The sequence below is a fragment of the Chanodichthys erythropterus genome, chromosome 17 (genome assembly GCF_024489055.1).
Source record: "Chanodichthys erythropterus isolate Z2021 chromosome 17, ASM2448905v1, whole genome shotgun sequence".
Classification (NCBI taxonomy): domain Eukaryota; kingdom Metazoa; phylum Chordata; class Actinopteri; order Cypriniformes; family Xenocyprididae; genus Chanodichthys; species Chanodichthys erythropterus.
In genome coordinates this window covers 413,597-427,500 of record NC_090237.1, presented here as the reverse complement: position 1 = coordinate 427,500, position 13,904 = coordinate 413,597, and the positions used below count along the sequence as shown (strand labels likewise).

The following is a 13,904-nucleotide window of genomic DNA, read 5'->3' as shown; positions in this document are numbered from 1 at the left end:
TTCTTTGTAAGAATATATCCATATAATAAACACAGAACTCATAATAATGTGATCAACAACAACCGACCACAAACAAATCAACAACACTCATTAAGCAAACATTATTTTTATTCAATTATTAAACAATTTCATTTTTTATAGACTTAAATTTTACAGTTCTTAAAATGATTTCATATTAAAAACAATACAAACACAAAATGGACTGTGATTTCGTACAAGCATTTGGAGGTATTTTGTCATGTTTTGTTAGTCAAGTGTGTGTTTTTGCTATAATTTTGTAATGCAAGGCACATGTGAACCCCTTTATTGACAAACACACACACAACAAACAAACAAACAAACAAGCAATTTGGTTCGTAAAACAGTGATCTCGCTTACTGTAAACTCACTGAAGGCAACAGATCTGTCTAGGCCCAAACATCTATTATTGCGTCAAGTAAACAAATACACTCGCAAATCTGTCAAAATACTTCTGGAGTGGCTAAAATCATCCTAGAACATTCCAGTGTTAGTTGGTATCATAAGGAAAAATATTCAGGAATAACACCGGAATGTTGAGATTTCTGAGCTCAAAGTGGCGACATAGTAAAACGTGGAATTCCAGGACCTTGTTACATCCACCTTTGATGTTTCAGAGTGACAACGCCAAATACTTTTGGAGTGGCTAAAACATCCTAAAACATTCCAGACTTTGTTGGTTATTTCAGGAATATATTTAGGAATAGCACTGGAATGTCAAGATATCCAAGCTCAGAGCGGTAACATTTTGGAATTCCACTTGTTACATCCACCTTTGTTGTTTAGGTGAGAATTTTCAAAATACTTCTGGAGTGATTAAAAACATCCAAAAATATTCCAGACCTTTTTGACATAATGAGGAAAAATATCCAGGAATAGCACTGGAGAGTTTTAAGCTCAGAGTGGCAACATTCTGGAATTCCAGGAATTCCACTTGTTACATCTATCTTTGTTGTTTTGGCGTGAAAATGTAAAATACTTCTGGAGTGGTTAAAGACATCCAAAAATATTCCAGTCTTTGTTGGTGTCATCAGGAAAAATATTTAGGAATAGGGCCGGAATGTCAAGAGATCTGAGATCAAAGCAACAACATTCTGAAATTCCACTTGTTACATACATCATAAGGAAAATATTCAGGAATCAAAAGTGCTCAAAGTGGCAACATTCTAAAACATTCTGGAATTCCAGGAATTCCAGGAATAACTATCTTTGTTGTTTTGGTGTAAAAATGTAAAATTCTTCTGGATTGGTTAAAACATCCGAAATCATTCCAGTCTTTGTTGGCATCACCAAAAAAGAAATATCCAGGAATAGCACCGGAATGTCACGAGTTTTGAGATCAAAGTGGCAATATTATGGAATTCCTGGAATTCCACTTGTTACATACATCATAATGAAAATATTCAGGAATCAAAAGTGCTCAAAGTGGCAACATTCTAAAACATTCTGGAATTCCAGGAATAACTACCTTTGTTGTTTTGGAGTGAAAATGTCACATTCTTCTGGAGTGGCTAAAAAGATCCTAAATCATTCCAACCTTTGTTGGCATCATTAGAAAAAATATTTAGGAATAGCACCAGAATGTCACGAGATCTGAGCTCAAAGCAGCAACATTCTGGAATTCTAGGAATTCCACTTGTTAAATCAACCTTTCTTGTTTTGGTGAGAAAAATCAAAATTCTTCTGGAGTGGCTAAAAACATCCTAAAACACTCCAGCGTTTGTTAGCATCATAAGGAAAAATATTCAGGAATAGCACTGTAATGTCAAGCGTTGTGATTTCAGAGCGGCAACATTATGGAACATTCTGGAATTCCACTTGTTACATGTGTTATAATGAAAAATATTCAGGAATCAAAAGTGCTCAAAGTGGCAACATTATAAAACATTATGGAATTCCAGGAATTCCACACATCCATCTTTGTTGTTTTGGTGTGAAAACGTACAATTCTTCTGGAGTGCCTAAAAACATCCTAGTCTTTGTTGGCGTCACCAGAAAAAATATTCAGGAATGGAAGCTTCTGAGATCAGAGCGGAAACATTCCGGAATTCCTGGAATTCCACTTGTCACATTCAGTTACAATCCAAGAAAGAAAAAGAGCAAGGGACGGAAGAAGTGGAAGGGAAAGTGTTAAATTAGGTGATTTCTCTGATCCGTAGCGTCTTGGTGTGAATCTTCTCACTCTTCCGAAGTAAACATGTGAAGTGCTCAAAACAATCAAAAAAGAAAACGTGAAAAATTAAAAGTATTTTGTATCTTTTGTCGTTTTATCCTCAGAATTATCTTGGGAACGTAACGCCCCTGTCAGGAATAGGTTATCGTACCGAAGTCAAAGGTCAGTGGTGATGACCGGCGTGACCCCGTGAATCAGCAGGGTCGGACCCAGGTTACGCGTGAGCAGCTCTAGCTGACGCAGGTAGTCATGGTAACGACTGGTGTCAGCGGGAGGGCGGGGCAAATAGAGGAAGCGCACGGCGGGAGGGCCGAGCGGCTGGTCCAGGATGAGTTTGTTAACGGCTTGTAAATACTCGTCCGACACTCGTGAGGTGTTGGTCTGGAAACTATTAGTGAAAAAATTGTCGGCCTCGACTCCGCCCTCCTCGCTTTCCGGCTCTTCCTGTTCGATTCTCTCCGATCGCGTCTGCCGCTGCCAGTGAAGCGCGACTTGGGAATCCCAGGGAACCGTGAAGATATCCGCCTTCATCCTCAGGTCTTTCAGCAGGTGTCCGAGTTTCTGTTCCGTCCCCTTGAGGCTTCGCCCCGCCTCCACGCAAAGAAAAAGGCGGAGCCTTGCTTTCTGCCACGCCCTCGTCATGTTGAGAATGCAGGCGAGCTGAAGTAAAAACAGCGAGCACGTGTCGACGTACGCGGCGCTGTCCGGGCGCAAGAGATTCACCGGCCAAACGTCGACGAATATGGGCCCCTGGAGAGCGTGCGTCCGATCGAACTGATCGAAATATCGAGCTAACGCGATATTCTTCAGCATCTTGATCGCGTCTGCGATGATGCACACGTACTCCTGAGGCCCGAGAGACTTCCCGCCCCAAACTCCGCCCCTGCCCACAGTCACGCCCCCTCGCACTGGTGGGAAATGGAAAGGCGGGTCGTTCTGGTTCTCTGGGTCGTCGACCTGAGAGGAATTGTCATTACTCATCGTCAGGGTGGAGTCCAGGAGTTGGTCCTGAGGCGGGGTGTCGTCATAGAAACCCAAAACCACAGTGTTGGGTCTCATACCACCTGTGGATGACAAAATAAATACAAATAAACTAATGCTCCACTTATTCACTTCTGTTTATGCTGATTATTTTGAAAAACTCAATTAAAAAAAGTAAAAAAAAAAAGCAAACTAATAAATAAATTACACATATTTATAAAAATACATAGATAAAAAATAAATAAAATACACACACACACACACACACACACACATACATATATATATATATATATATAAAAACAAAACGCCGACATTGTGATATATGCTGTTTCCGTGAAATAAAATAACTGGTGTGAAATATGGAGACGTTTGGTGACGGGCGTCTGTCACTCACCGAGTCCTGAGATGAACAGCAGGTGTTGAACTCCATGTCTGATGGAGTCTGCCAGCGTGAGATTAACAAACGCTTTAATATTCAAATGATCCACCAGAGACAACCAGGAGTCATACTGAGACTGCAGCGGATCAGACGGGAGAATGTCTGGAGAGACCGACAGAGAGAGCGTCAGTGCTTCCGTACAGATTATTACAGGTTATTTTCATCTTAATATTCATGTACCACACGTGTCGCCTGCTGTCAGTTACCACAGGTCATCATTCAGACGACGTACAGCTCGAATAACACACGTCTGAGTGTTTGAACAAACTATAAATGATGGTCTGTTAATCAACAGGACGTCTTCATGAGTTTTACCCAGGTCTCCCAGCTGCACGTGCGCCAGCACATAGAGGCCGCTCTTCTTGATGTCGTTGATGAAGGTGATCAATCCCACACTGCACCTGGGGTTGGACACCATCAGCAGCACCTGAGGCCTCCAGAACTTCACGTGATCTTTACGAACGTCCAGCATCAGCAGGTACTTGCGCACCTGGAAACACAAACAAGAATCTGGTTTATAGGACTACTAGCAGTGTGTGTGTGTGTGTGTGTGTGTGTGTGTGTGAGAGGCTGTAATAAGTTAAGTGGCTGTAACAGTCCTGCATGTGTGTGTGTGTGTGTCCGGTGGGAGCACACATCTCTTGGCAGGGCTCTGTTCTGGAGCGGCTCCAGCGGCGCAGAGGACGAAGGCTGTACCTGGTGGAAGATGAGCGCCTGGCTGATGCAGCCCCAGCTGCTGACGGGACTCAGGTAATGGATCAGCAGCAGCAGCAGCAGCATGAAGGCGATACTGGCAGACGCGTAGATGGCGTTGATCAGGAACATCATCACGGCGCAGCCGATGATTCCCAGAACACACGTGTGCCAGGTGAAATACCTGAAAGTCGGCCTGCGGCGAGACGGAGAGAGAGTTTTGGTGCGGATCAGAGTCTGTTTGGACGTTTTCTGGGTGTAATTCAGATGGTTTCATAATCAGTACTGCACCAGTTCTTGGTAGTGTGAGCATTTCAAAGTAAACTGGCCTGACGTTTAAAAAAAAACTACTGGTATATTTCTGGAGCAAGTCAGAAACAAGACTCATTATCTTACACAATCTTTTTACTTGATAATACCAATAAAGTGAAAAAAAAAAAAAATAATTCTAATAATTATATATATAGATCATCAAACAAATTTAAATATGAATCAAAGATAACACAAGTGAACACAACATGCAGTTTTTAAATGAAGGTTTTTATTATGAAGGGAAAACAAAATCCAAACCCACATGGCCCTGTGTGAAAAAGTGCTTGCCCCCACTGTTAAAACCTAACTTAACTGTGGTTTATCACACCTGAGTTCAGCTTCTCTAGCCACACCCAGACCTGATTACTGCCACACCTGTTCACAATCAAGAAATCACTTAAATAGGACCTGCCTGACAAAGTGAAGCAGACCAAAAGATCCTCAAAAGCTACACATCATGTTGAGATCCAAAGAAATTCAGGAACAAATGAGAAAGAAAGTAATTGAGATCTATCAGTCTGGAAAAGGTTATAAAGCCATTTCTAAAGCTTTGGGACTCCAGTGAACCACAGTGAGAGCCATTATCCACAAATGGAGAAAACATGGAACAGTGGTGAACTTTCCCAGGAGTGGCCGGCTGACCAAAATTACCCCAAGAGCGCAGCGACGATTGTGACCTCTTGGATGAAAAGACCCCACAACAACATCCGAAGAACTGCAGGCCTCACTGCCTCAGTTAAGGTCAGTGTTCATGACTCCACCATAAGAAAGAGACGGGGCAAAAATGGCCTGCATGGCAGAGTCCAAGATGAAAACCGCTGCTGAGCAAAAAGAACATAAAGGCTCGTCTCAGTTTTGCCAGAAAACATCTTGATGATCCCCAAGACTTTTGGGAAAATGCTCTGCGGACTGACGAGACAATTTAAAAATTGCATGTTGTGTTTACTTGTGTTTTTGATCTGAAACATTAAAGTGTGTAACTTATTTTAAATAATTTTATAAATTATAATTAAATTAATATAATATAAAATATAAAAAATGTGTACAGTATATATATATATATATAACGTTATATAACATTTTGCTGATATCATCAGACAGATATAGATATCAGAGTTTTAGGTTTACTCTAGTGAACACATGTACAACATGAAGAAATCAGTGCTTGAGCGTCACAGATGTGGTAAATGCACTAATTAGCAGAACTGAACCGTTATAGATGTATAATTTGCCCATTAGAGTCTAACGCAGCTGAAATTACTCAATGAATGCATGTAAAAACTGGTTTTGGTGAGCAGCTCTTCACATCTCTCTCTCACAGATGCTGTTGTATTAATGTGGAAGTAAACAAACAGACAAAGGGAGGAAAACAAGAGTAGAAAAAGAGACGTAAACAACACTTTCTATCTTTACCACCTTCTCCTCCTGAGTCATTATCTATTTACAGAAATATTCCAGATTAAATACTGCCAGACATTTTCTTTTCTTCTATTACACAACTATGGGAGCAAAACACACACAAACCCCAGTGTGTGTTTGATCAGTAAGCACACCAGCGTCTAACACACACACTCTGACGTCTCTAAAAGCTCCTCGTCTCGGTCTTTTCACGATTCAGCTTCATTAGCAGCTCAAGTCGTTTAGAGATGTCGCTCGAGGAGGAAGCAGGTCAAAGTTCAGCCGCGTATGTTTGTGTAAATAACAATGAGTGTATTTGTGTCTGTTTGGAGCATTGAGAGTGTTTGTGTGGGTTAAATGTGTGTTTGTGAGAGAGTCTTTATAACAGCAATTACGAGATTGTCTTTAATGGATTTTCATCTTGTAGAGGGGTCAGTGTGGGGTCAAACCCAGCAAACAGTTTGTTTTAACCCATCTAACGAGTTGCTTTAACCCATCGAACGAGTTGCTTTAACCCATCGAACGAGTTGCTTTAACCCATCGAACGAGTTGCTTTAACCCATCGAACGAGTTGCTTTAACCCATCGAACGAGTTGCTTTAACCCATCGAACGAGTTGCTTTAACCATCTAACGAGTTGCTTTAACCCATCTAACGAGTTGCTTTAACCCATCTAACGAGTTGCTTTAACCCATCTAACGAGTTGCTTTAACCATCTAACGAGTTGTTTTAACCCATCTAACGAGTTGTTTTAACCCATCTATCGAGTTGCTTTAACCCATCGAACGAGTTGCTTTAACCCATCGAACGAGTTGCTTTAACCCATCGAACGAGTTGCTTTAACCATCTAACGAGTTGCTTTAACCATCTAACGAGTTGCTTTAACCCATCTAACGAGTTGCTTTAACCCATCTAACGAGTTGCTTTAACCCTCGAACGAGTTGCTTTAACCCTCGAACGAGTTGCTTTAACCCTCGAACGAGTTGCTTTAACCCATCTAACGAGTTGCTTTAACCCATCTAACGAGTTGCTTTAACCCATCTAACGAGTTGCTTTAACCCATCTAACGAGTTGCTTTAACCCATCTAACGAGTTGCTTTAACCCATCTAACGAGTTGCTTTAACCCATCTAACGAGTTGTTTTAACCATCTAACGAGTTGCTTTAACCATCGAACGAGTTGCTTTAACCCATCTATCGAGTTGCTTTAACCCATCTATCGAGTTGCTTTAACCCATCTAACGAGTTGCTTTAACCCATCTAACGAGTTGCTTTAACCCATCTAACGAGTTGCTTTAACCCTCGAACGAGTTGCTTTAACCCATCGAACGAGTTGCTTTAACCCATCGAACGAGTTGCTTTAACCCATCGAACGAGTTGCTTTAACCCATCGAACGAGTTGTTTTAACCCATCGAACGAGTTGCTTTAACCCATCGAACGAGTTGTTTTAACCCATCGAACGAGTTGTTTTAACCCATCGAACGAGTTGCTTTAACCATCTATCGAGTTGTTTTAACCCATCTAACGAGTTGTTTTAACCATCGAACGAGTTGTTTTAACCATCGAACGAGTTGTTTTAACCCATCGAACGAGTTGCTTTAACCCATCTAACGAGTTGCTTTAACCCATCTAACGAGTTGCTTTAACCCATCTAACGAGTTGCTTTAAACCATCTAACGAGTTGTTTTAACCATCGAACGAGTTGTTTTAACCCATCGAACGAGTTGCTTTAACCCATCGAACGAGTTGCTTTAACCCATCGAACGAGTTGCTTTAACCATCGAACGAGTTGCTTTAACCCATCTATCGAGTTGCTTTAACCCATCTAACGAGTTGCTTTAACCCATCTATCGAGTTGCTTTAACCCATCTATCGAGTTGCTTTAACCCATCTAACGAGTTGCTTTAACCCATCTAACGAGTTGTTTTAACCATCTAACGAGTTGCTTTAACCATCTAACGAGTTGCTTTAACCATCTAACGAGTTGTTTTAACCATCAAACGAGTTGTTTTAACCATCAAACGAGTTGTTTTAACCATCTAACGAGTTGTTTTAACCATCTAACGAGTTGCTTTAACCCGTCGAACGAGTTGCTTTAACCCGTCGAACGAGTTGCTTTAACCATCTAACGCGTTGCTTTAACCCATCTAACGCGTTGCTTTAACCCATCTAACGAGTTGCTTTAACCCATCTAACGAGTTGTTTTAACCATCGAATGAGTTGTTTTAACCCATCTATCGAGTTGTTTTAACCCATCTATCGAGTTGTTTCAACCCATCTATCGAGTTGCTTTAACCCATCCAACGAGTTGCTTCAACCCATCGAACGAGTTTTAACCCATCTAACGAGTTGTTTTAACCCATCGAACGAGTTGCTTTAACCCATCGAACGAGTTGTTTTAACCATCTATCGAGTTGTTTTAACCCATCTAACGAGTTGTTTTAACCATCGAACGAGTTGCTTTAACCCATCGAACGAGTTGCTTTAACCCATCGAACGAGTTGCTTTAACCCATCGAACGAGTTGCTTTAACCCATCGAACGAGTTGCTTTAACCCATCGAACGAGTTGCTTTAACCCATCGAACGAGTTGCTTTAACCCATCGAACGAGTTAAAACAACTCGTTAGATGGGTTAAAACAACTCGTTAGATGGGTTAAAACAACTCGTTAGATGGGTTAAAACAACTCGTTAGATGGGTTAAAACAACTCGTTAGATGGGTTAAAACAACTCGTTAGATGGGTTAAAACAACTCGTTAGAGTATCGAGTTGCTTTAGAGTATCGAGTTGCTTTAACCCATCTATCGAGTTGCTTTAACCCATCTAACGAGTTGCTTTAACCCATTTAACGAGTTGCTTTAACCCTCGAACGAGTTGCTTTAACCCTCGAACGAGTTGCTTTAACCCATCTATCGAGTTGCTTTAACCCTCGAACGAGTTGCTTTAACCCATCTATCGAGTTGCTTTAACCCATCTAACGAGTTGCTTTAACCCATCTAACGAGTTGCTTTAACCCATCTAACGAGTTGCTTTAACCCATCTAACGAGTTGCTTTAACCCATCTAACGAGTTGTTTTAACCCATCGAACGAGTTGTTTTAACCCATCGAACGAGTTGCTTTAACCATCTATCGAGTTGTTTTAACCCATCTAACGAGTTGTTTTAACCATCGAACGAGTTGTTTTAACCCATCGAACGAGTTGCTTTAACCCATCGAACGAGTTGCTTTAACCCATCTAACGAGTTGCTTTAACCCATCTAACGAGTTGCTTTAAACCATCTAACGAGTTGTTTTAACCATCGAACGAGTTGTTTTAACCCATCGAACGAGTTGCTTTAACCCATCGAACGAGTTGCTTTAACCCATCGAACGAGTTGCTTTAACCCATCGAACGAGTTGCTTTAACCATCGAACGAGTTGCTTTAACCCATCTATCGAGTTGCTTTAACCCATCTAACGAGTTGCTTTAACCCATCTATCGAGTTGCTTTAACCCATCTATCGAGTTGCTTTAACCCATCTAACGAGTTGCTTTAACCCATCTAACGAGTTGTTTTAACCATCGAACGAGTTGCTTTAACCATCTAACGAGTTGCTTTAACCATCTAACGAGTTGTTTTAACCATCAAACGAGTTGTTTTAACCATCTAACGAGTTGTTTTAACCATCTAACGAGTTGCTTTAACCCGTCGAACGAGTTGCTTTAACCCGTCGAACGAGTTGCTTTAACCATCTAACGCGTTGCTTTAACCCATCTAACGAGTTGCTTTAACCCATCTAACGAGTTGTTTTAACCATCGAATGAGTTGTTTTAACCCATCTATCGAGTTGTTTCAACCCATCTATCGAGTTGTTTCAACCCATCTATCGAGTTGCTTTAACCCATCGAACGAGTTGCTTCAACCCATCGAACGAGTTTTAACCCATCTAACGAGTTGCTTTAACCCATCGAACGAGTTGCTTTAACCCATCGAACGAGTTGCTTCAACCCATCGAACGAGTTTTAACCCATCTAACGAGTTGTTTTAACCCATCGAACGAGTTGCTTTAACCCATCGAACGAGTTGTTTTAACCATCTATCGAGTTGTTTTAACCCATCTAACGAGTTGTTTTAACCATCGAACGAGTTGCTTTAACCCATCGAACGAGTTGCTTTAACCCATCGAACGAGTTGCTTTAACCCATCGAACGAGTTGCTTTAACCCATCGAACGAGTTGCTTTAACCCATCTAAAGAGTTGTTTTAACCCATCTAAAGAGTTGTTTTAACCCATCTAAAGAGTTGTTTTAACCCATCGAACGAGTTGTTTTAACCCATCGAACGAGTTGTTTTAACCCATCGAACGAGTTGCTTTAACCCATCGAACGAGTTGTTTTAACCCATCTAACGAGTTGTTTTAACCCATCTAACGAGTTGTTTTAACCCATCTAACGAGTTGTTTTAACCCATCTAACGAGTTGTTTTAACCCATCTAACGAGTTGCTTTAACCCATCTAACGAGTTGTTTTAACCCATCTATCGAGTTGTTTTAACCCATCTAACGAGTTGTTTCAACCATCTAACGAGTTGTTTCAACCATCTATCGAGTTGTTTCAACCATCTATCGAGTTGTTTCAACCATCTATCGAGTTGTTTTCAACCATCTATCGAGTTGTTTTCAACCATCTATCGAGTTGTTTCAACCATCTATCGAGTTGTTTTCAACCATCTATCGAGTTGTTTTCAACCATCTATCGAGTTGTTTTCAACCATCTATCGAGTTGTTTTAACCCATCTAACGAGTTGTTTTAACCCATCTAACGAGTTGCTTTAACCATCTAACGAGTTGCTTTAACCATCTAACGAGTTGCTTTAACCCATCTAACGAGTTGTTTTAACCCATCTAACGAGTTGTTTTAACCCATCTAACGAGTTGTTTTAACCCATCGAACGAGTTGCTTTAACCCATCGAACGAGTTGCTTTAACCCATCTAAAGAGTTGTTTTAACCATCGAACGAGTTGTTTTAACCCATCTAACGAGTTGCTTTAACCATCTATCGAGTTGCTTTAACCCATCTAACGAGTTGCTTTAACCCATCTAACGAGTTGTTTTAACCATCTAACGAGTTGCTTTAACCCATCTAACGAGTTGCTTTAACCCATCGAACGAGTTGCTTTAACCCATCGAACGAGTTGCTTTAACCCATCGAACGAGTTGTTTTAACCCATCTAACGAGTTGTTTTAACCCATCTAACGAGTTGCTTTAACCCATCGAACGAGTTGCTTTAACCCATCTAAAGAGTTGTTTTAACCATCGAACGAGTTGCTTTAACCATCTATCGAGTTGCTTTAATCCATCTAACGAGTTGCTTTAACCCATCTAACGAGTTGTTTTAACCATCTAACGAGTTGCTTTAACCCATCTAACGAGTTGCTTTAACCCATCGAACGAGTTGCTTTAACCCATCTAACGAGTTGCTTTAACCATCTAACGAGTTGCTTTAACCCATCTAACGAGTTGTTTTAACCCATCTAACGAGTTGTTTTAACCCATCTAACGAGTTGTTTTAACCCATCGAACGAGTTGCTTTAACCCATCGAACGAGTTGCTTTAACCCATCTAAAGAGTTGTTTTAACCATCGAACGAGTTGTTTTAACCCATCTAACGAGTTGCTTTAACCATCTATCGAGTTGCTTTAATCCATCTAACGAGTTGTTTTAACCATCTAACGAGTTGCTTTAACCCATCTAACGAGTTGCTTTAACCCATCTAACGAGTTGCTTTAACCCATCTAACGAGTTGCTTTAACCCATCGAACGAGTTGCTTTAACCCATCTAAAGAGTTGTTTTAACCATCGAACGAGTTGTTTTAACCCATCGAACGAGTTGTTTTAACCCATCGAACGAGTTGTTTTAACCCGTCGAACGAGTTGTTTTAACCCGTCGAACGAGTTGCTTTAACCCGTCGAACGAGTTGCTTTAACCCGTCGAACGAGTTGCTTTAACCCGTCGAACGAGTTGCTTTAACCCGTCGAACGAGTTGTTTCAACCCGTCGAACGAGTTGTTTCAACCCGTCGAACGAGTTGTTTCAACCCGTCGAACGAGTTGTTTCAACCCGTCGAACGAGTTGTTTCAACCCGTCGAACGAGTTGTTTCAACCCGTCGAACGAGTTGTTTCAACCCGTCGAACGAGTTGTTTTAACCATCTAACGAGTTGCTTTAACCCGTCGAACGAGTTGCTTTAACCCGTCGAACGAGTTGCTTTAACCCGTCGAACGAGTTGCTTTAACCCGTCTAACGCGTTGCTTTAACCCGTCTAACGAGTTGCTTTAACCCGTCTAACGAGTTGTTTTAACCATCGAATGAGTTGTTTTAACCATCGAACGAGTTGTTTTAACCCATCGAACGAGTTGCTTTAACCCATCGAACGAGTTGCTTTAACCCATCGAACGAGTTGCTTTAACCATCGAACGAGTTGTTTTAACCCATCGAACGAGTTGTTTTAACCCATCGAACGAGTTGCTTTAACCCATCGAACGAGTTGCTTTAACCCATCGAACGAGTTGTTTTAACCATCGAACGAGTTGTTTTAACCCATCGAACGAGTTGCTTTAACCCATCGAACGAGTTGCTTTAACCCATCGAACGAGTTGCTTTAACCCATCGAACGAGTTGCTTTAACCCATCGAACGAGTTGCTTTAACCCATCGAACGAGTTGCTTTAACCCATCGAACGAGTTGCTTCAACCCATCGAACGAGTTGTTTTAACCCATCGAACGAGTTGCTTTAACCCATCGAACGAGTTGTTTCAACCCATCGAACGAGTTGTTTTAACCCATCTATCGAGTTGTTTTAACCATCGAACGAGTTGTTTTAACCCATCGAACGAGTTGCTTTAACCCATCGAACGAGTTGCTTTAACCCATCGAACGAGTTGCTTTAACCCATCGAACGAGTTGCTTTAACCCATCGAACGAGTTGCTTTAACCCATCGAACGAGTTGCTTTAACCATCGAACGAGTTGTTTTAACCATCTATCGAGTTGTTTTAACCCATCTAACGAGTTGTTTTAACCATCGAACGAGTTGTTTTAACCCATCGAACGAGTTGCTTTAACCCATCGAACGAGTTGCTTTAACCCATCGAACGAGTTGTTTTAACCATCTATCGAGTTGTTTTAACCCATCTAACGAGTTGTTTTAACCCATCGAACGAGTTGTTTTAACCCATCGAACGAGTTGTTTTAACCCATCGAACGAGTTGCTTTAACCCATCGAACGAGTTGTTTTAACCCATCGAACGAGTTGTTTTAACCCATCGAACGAGTTGCTTTAACCCATCGAACGAGTTGCTTTAACCCATCGAACGAGTTGTTTTAACCCATCGAACGAGTTGTTTTAACCCATCGAACGAGTTGTTTTAACCCATCGAACGAGTTGTTTCAACCATCTAACGAGTTGTTTCAACCATCTATCGAGTTGTTTTCAACCATCTATCGAGTTGTTTTAACCCATCTATCGAGTTGTTTTAACCCATCTAACGAGTTGCTTTAACCCATCTAACGAGTTGTTTTAACCCATCTAACGAGTTGTTTTAACCCATCGAACGAGTTGCTTCAACCCATCGAACGAGTTGCTTCAACCCATCGAACGAGTTGTTTTAACCCATCGAACGAGTTGCTTTAACCCATCGAACGAGTTGCTTTAACCCATCGAACGAGTTGTTTCAACCCATCGAACGAGTTGTTTTAACCCATCGAACGAGTTGCTTTAACCCATCGAACGAGTTGTTTTAACCATCTATCGAGTTGTTTTAACCCATCTAACGAGTTGTTTTAACCCATCGAACGAGTTGTTTTAACCCATCGAACGAGTTGCTTTAACCCATCGAACGAGTTGCTTT

The 13,904-nt window shown here is 41.2% G+C and overlaps 1 protein-coding gene across 1 annotated transcript in view; it reads right to left on the bottom strand.

Annotated features, from left to right (window-relative positions):
- Positions 1–99: 99 nt before the first annotated feature.
- zgc:153039 overlaps positions 100–13,904 on the bottom strand; it is a 40,109-nt gene continuing 26,304 nt past the window's right edge. Inside the window, exons 10-13 of the mRNA XM_067365308.1 lie at positions 4,311–4,503; positions 3,930–4,104; positions 3,570–3,716; positions 100–3,255 (exon numbers count right to left, since the gene is read on the bottom strand). Of these exons, the coding sequence (XP_067221409.1) occupies positions 2,348–3,255; positions 3,570–3,716; positions 3,930–4,104; positions 4,311–4,503 (1,423 nt within the window). The 3' untranslated portion in view covers positions 100–2,347. The remainder of the gene's footprint in view (positions 3,256–3,569; positions 3,717–3,929; positions 4,105–4,310; positions 4,504–13,904) is intronic.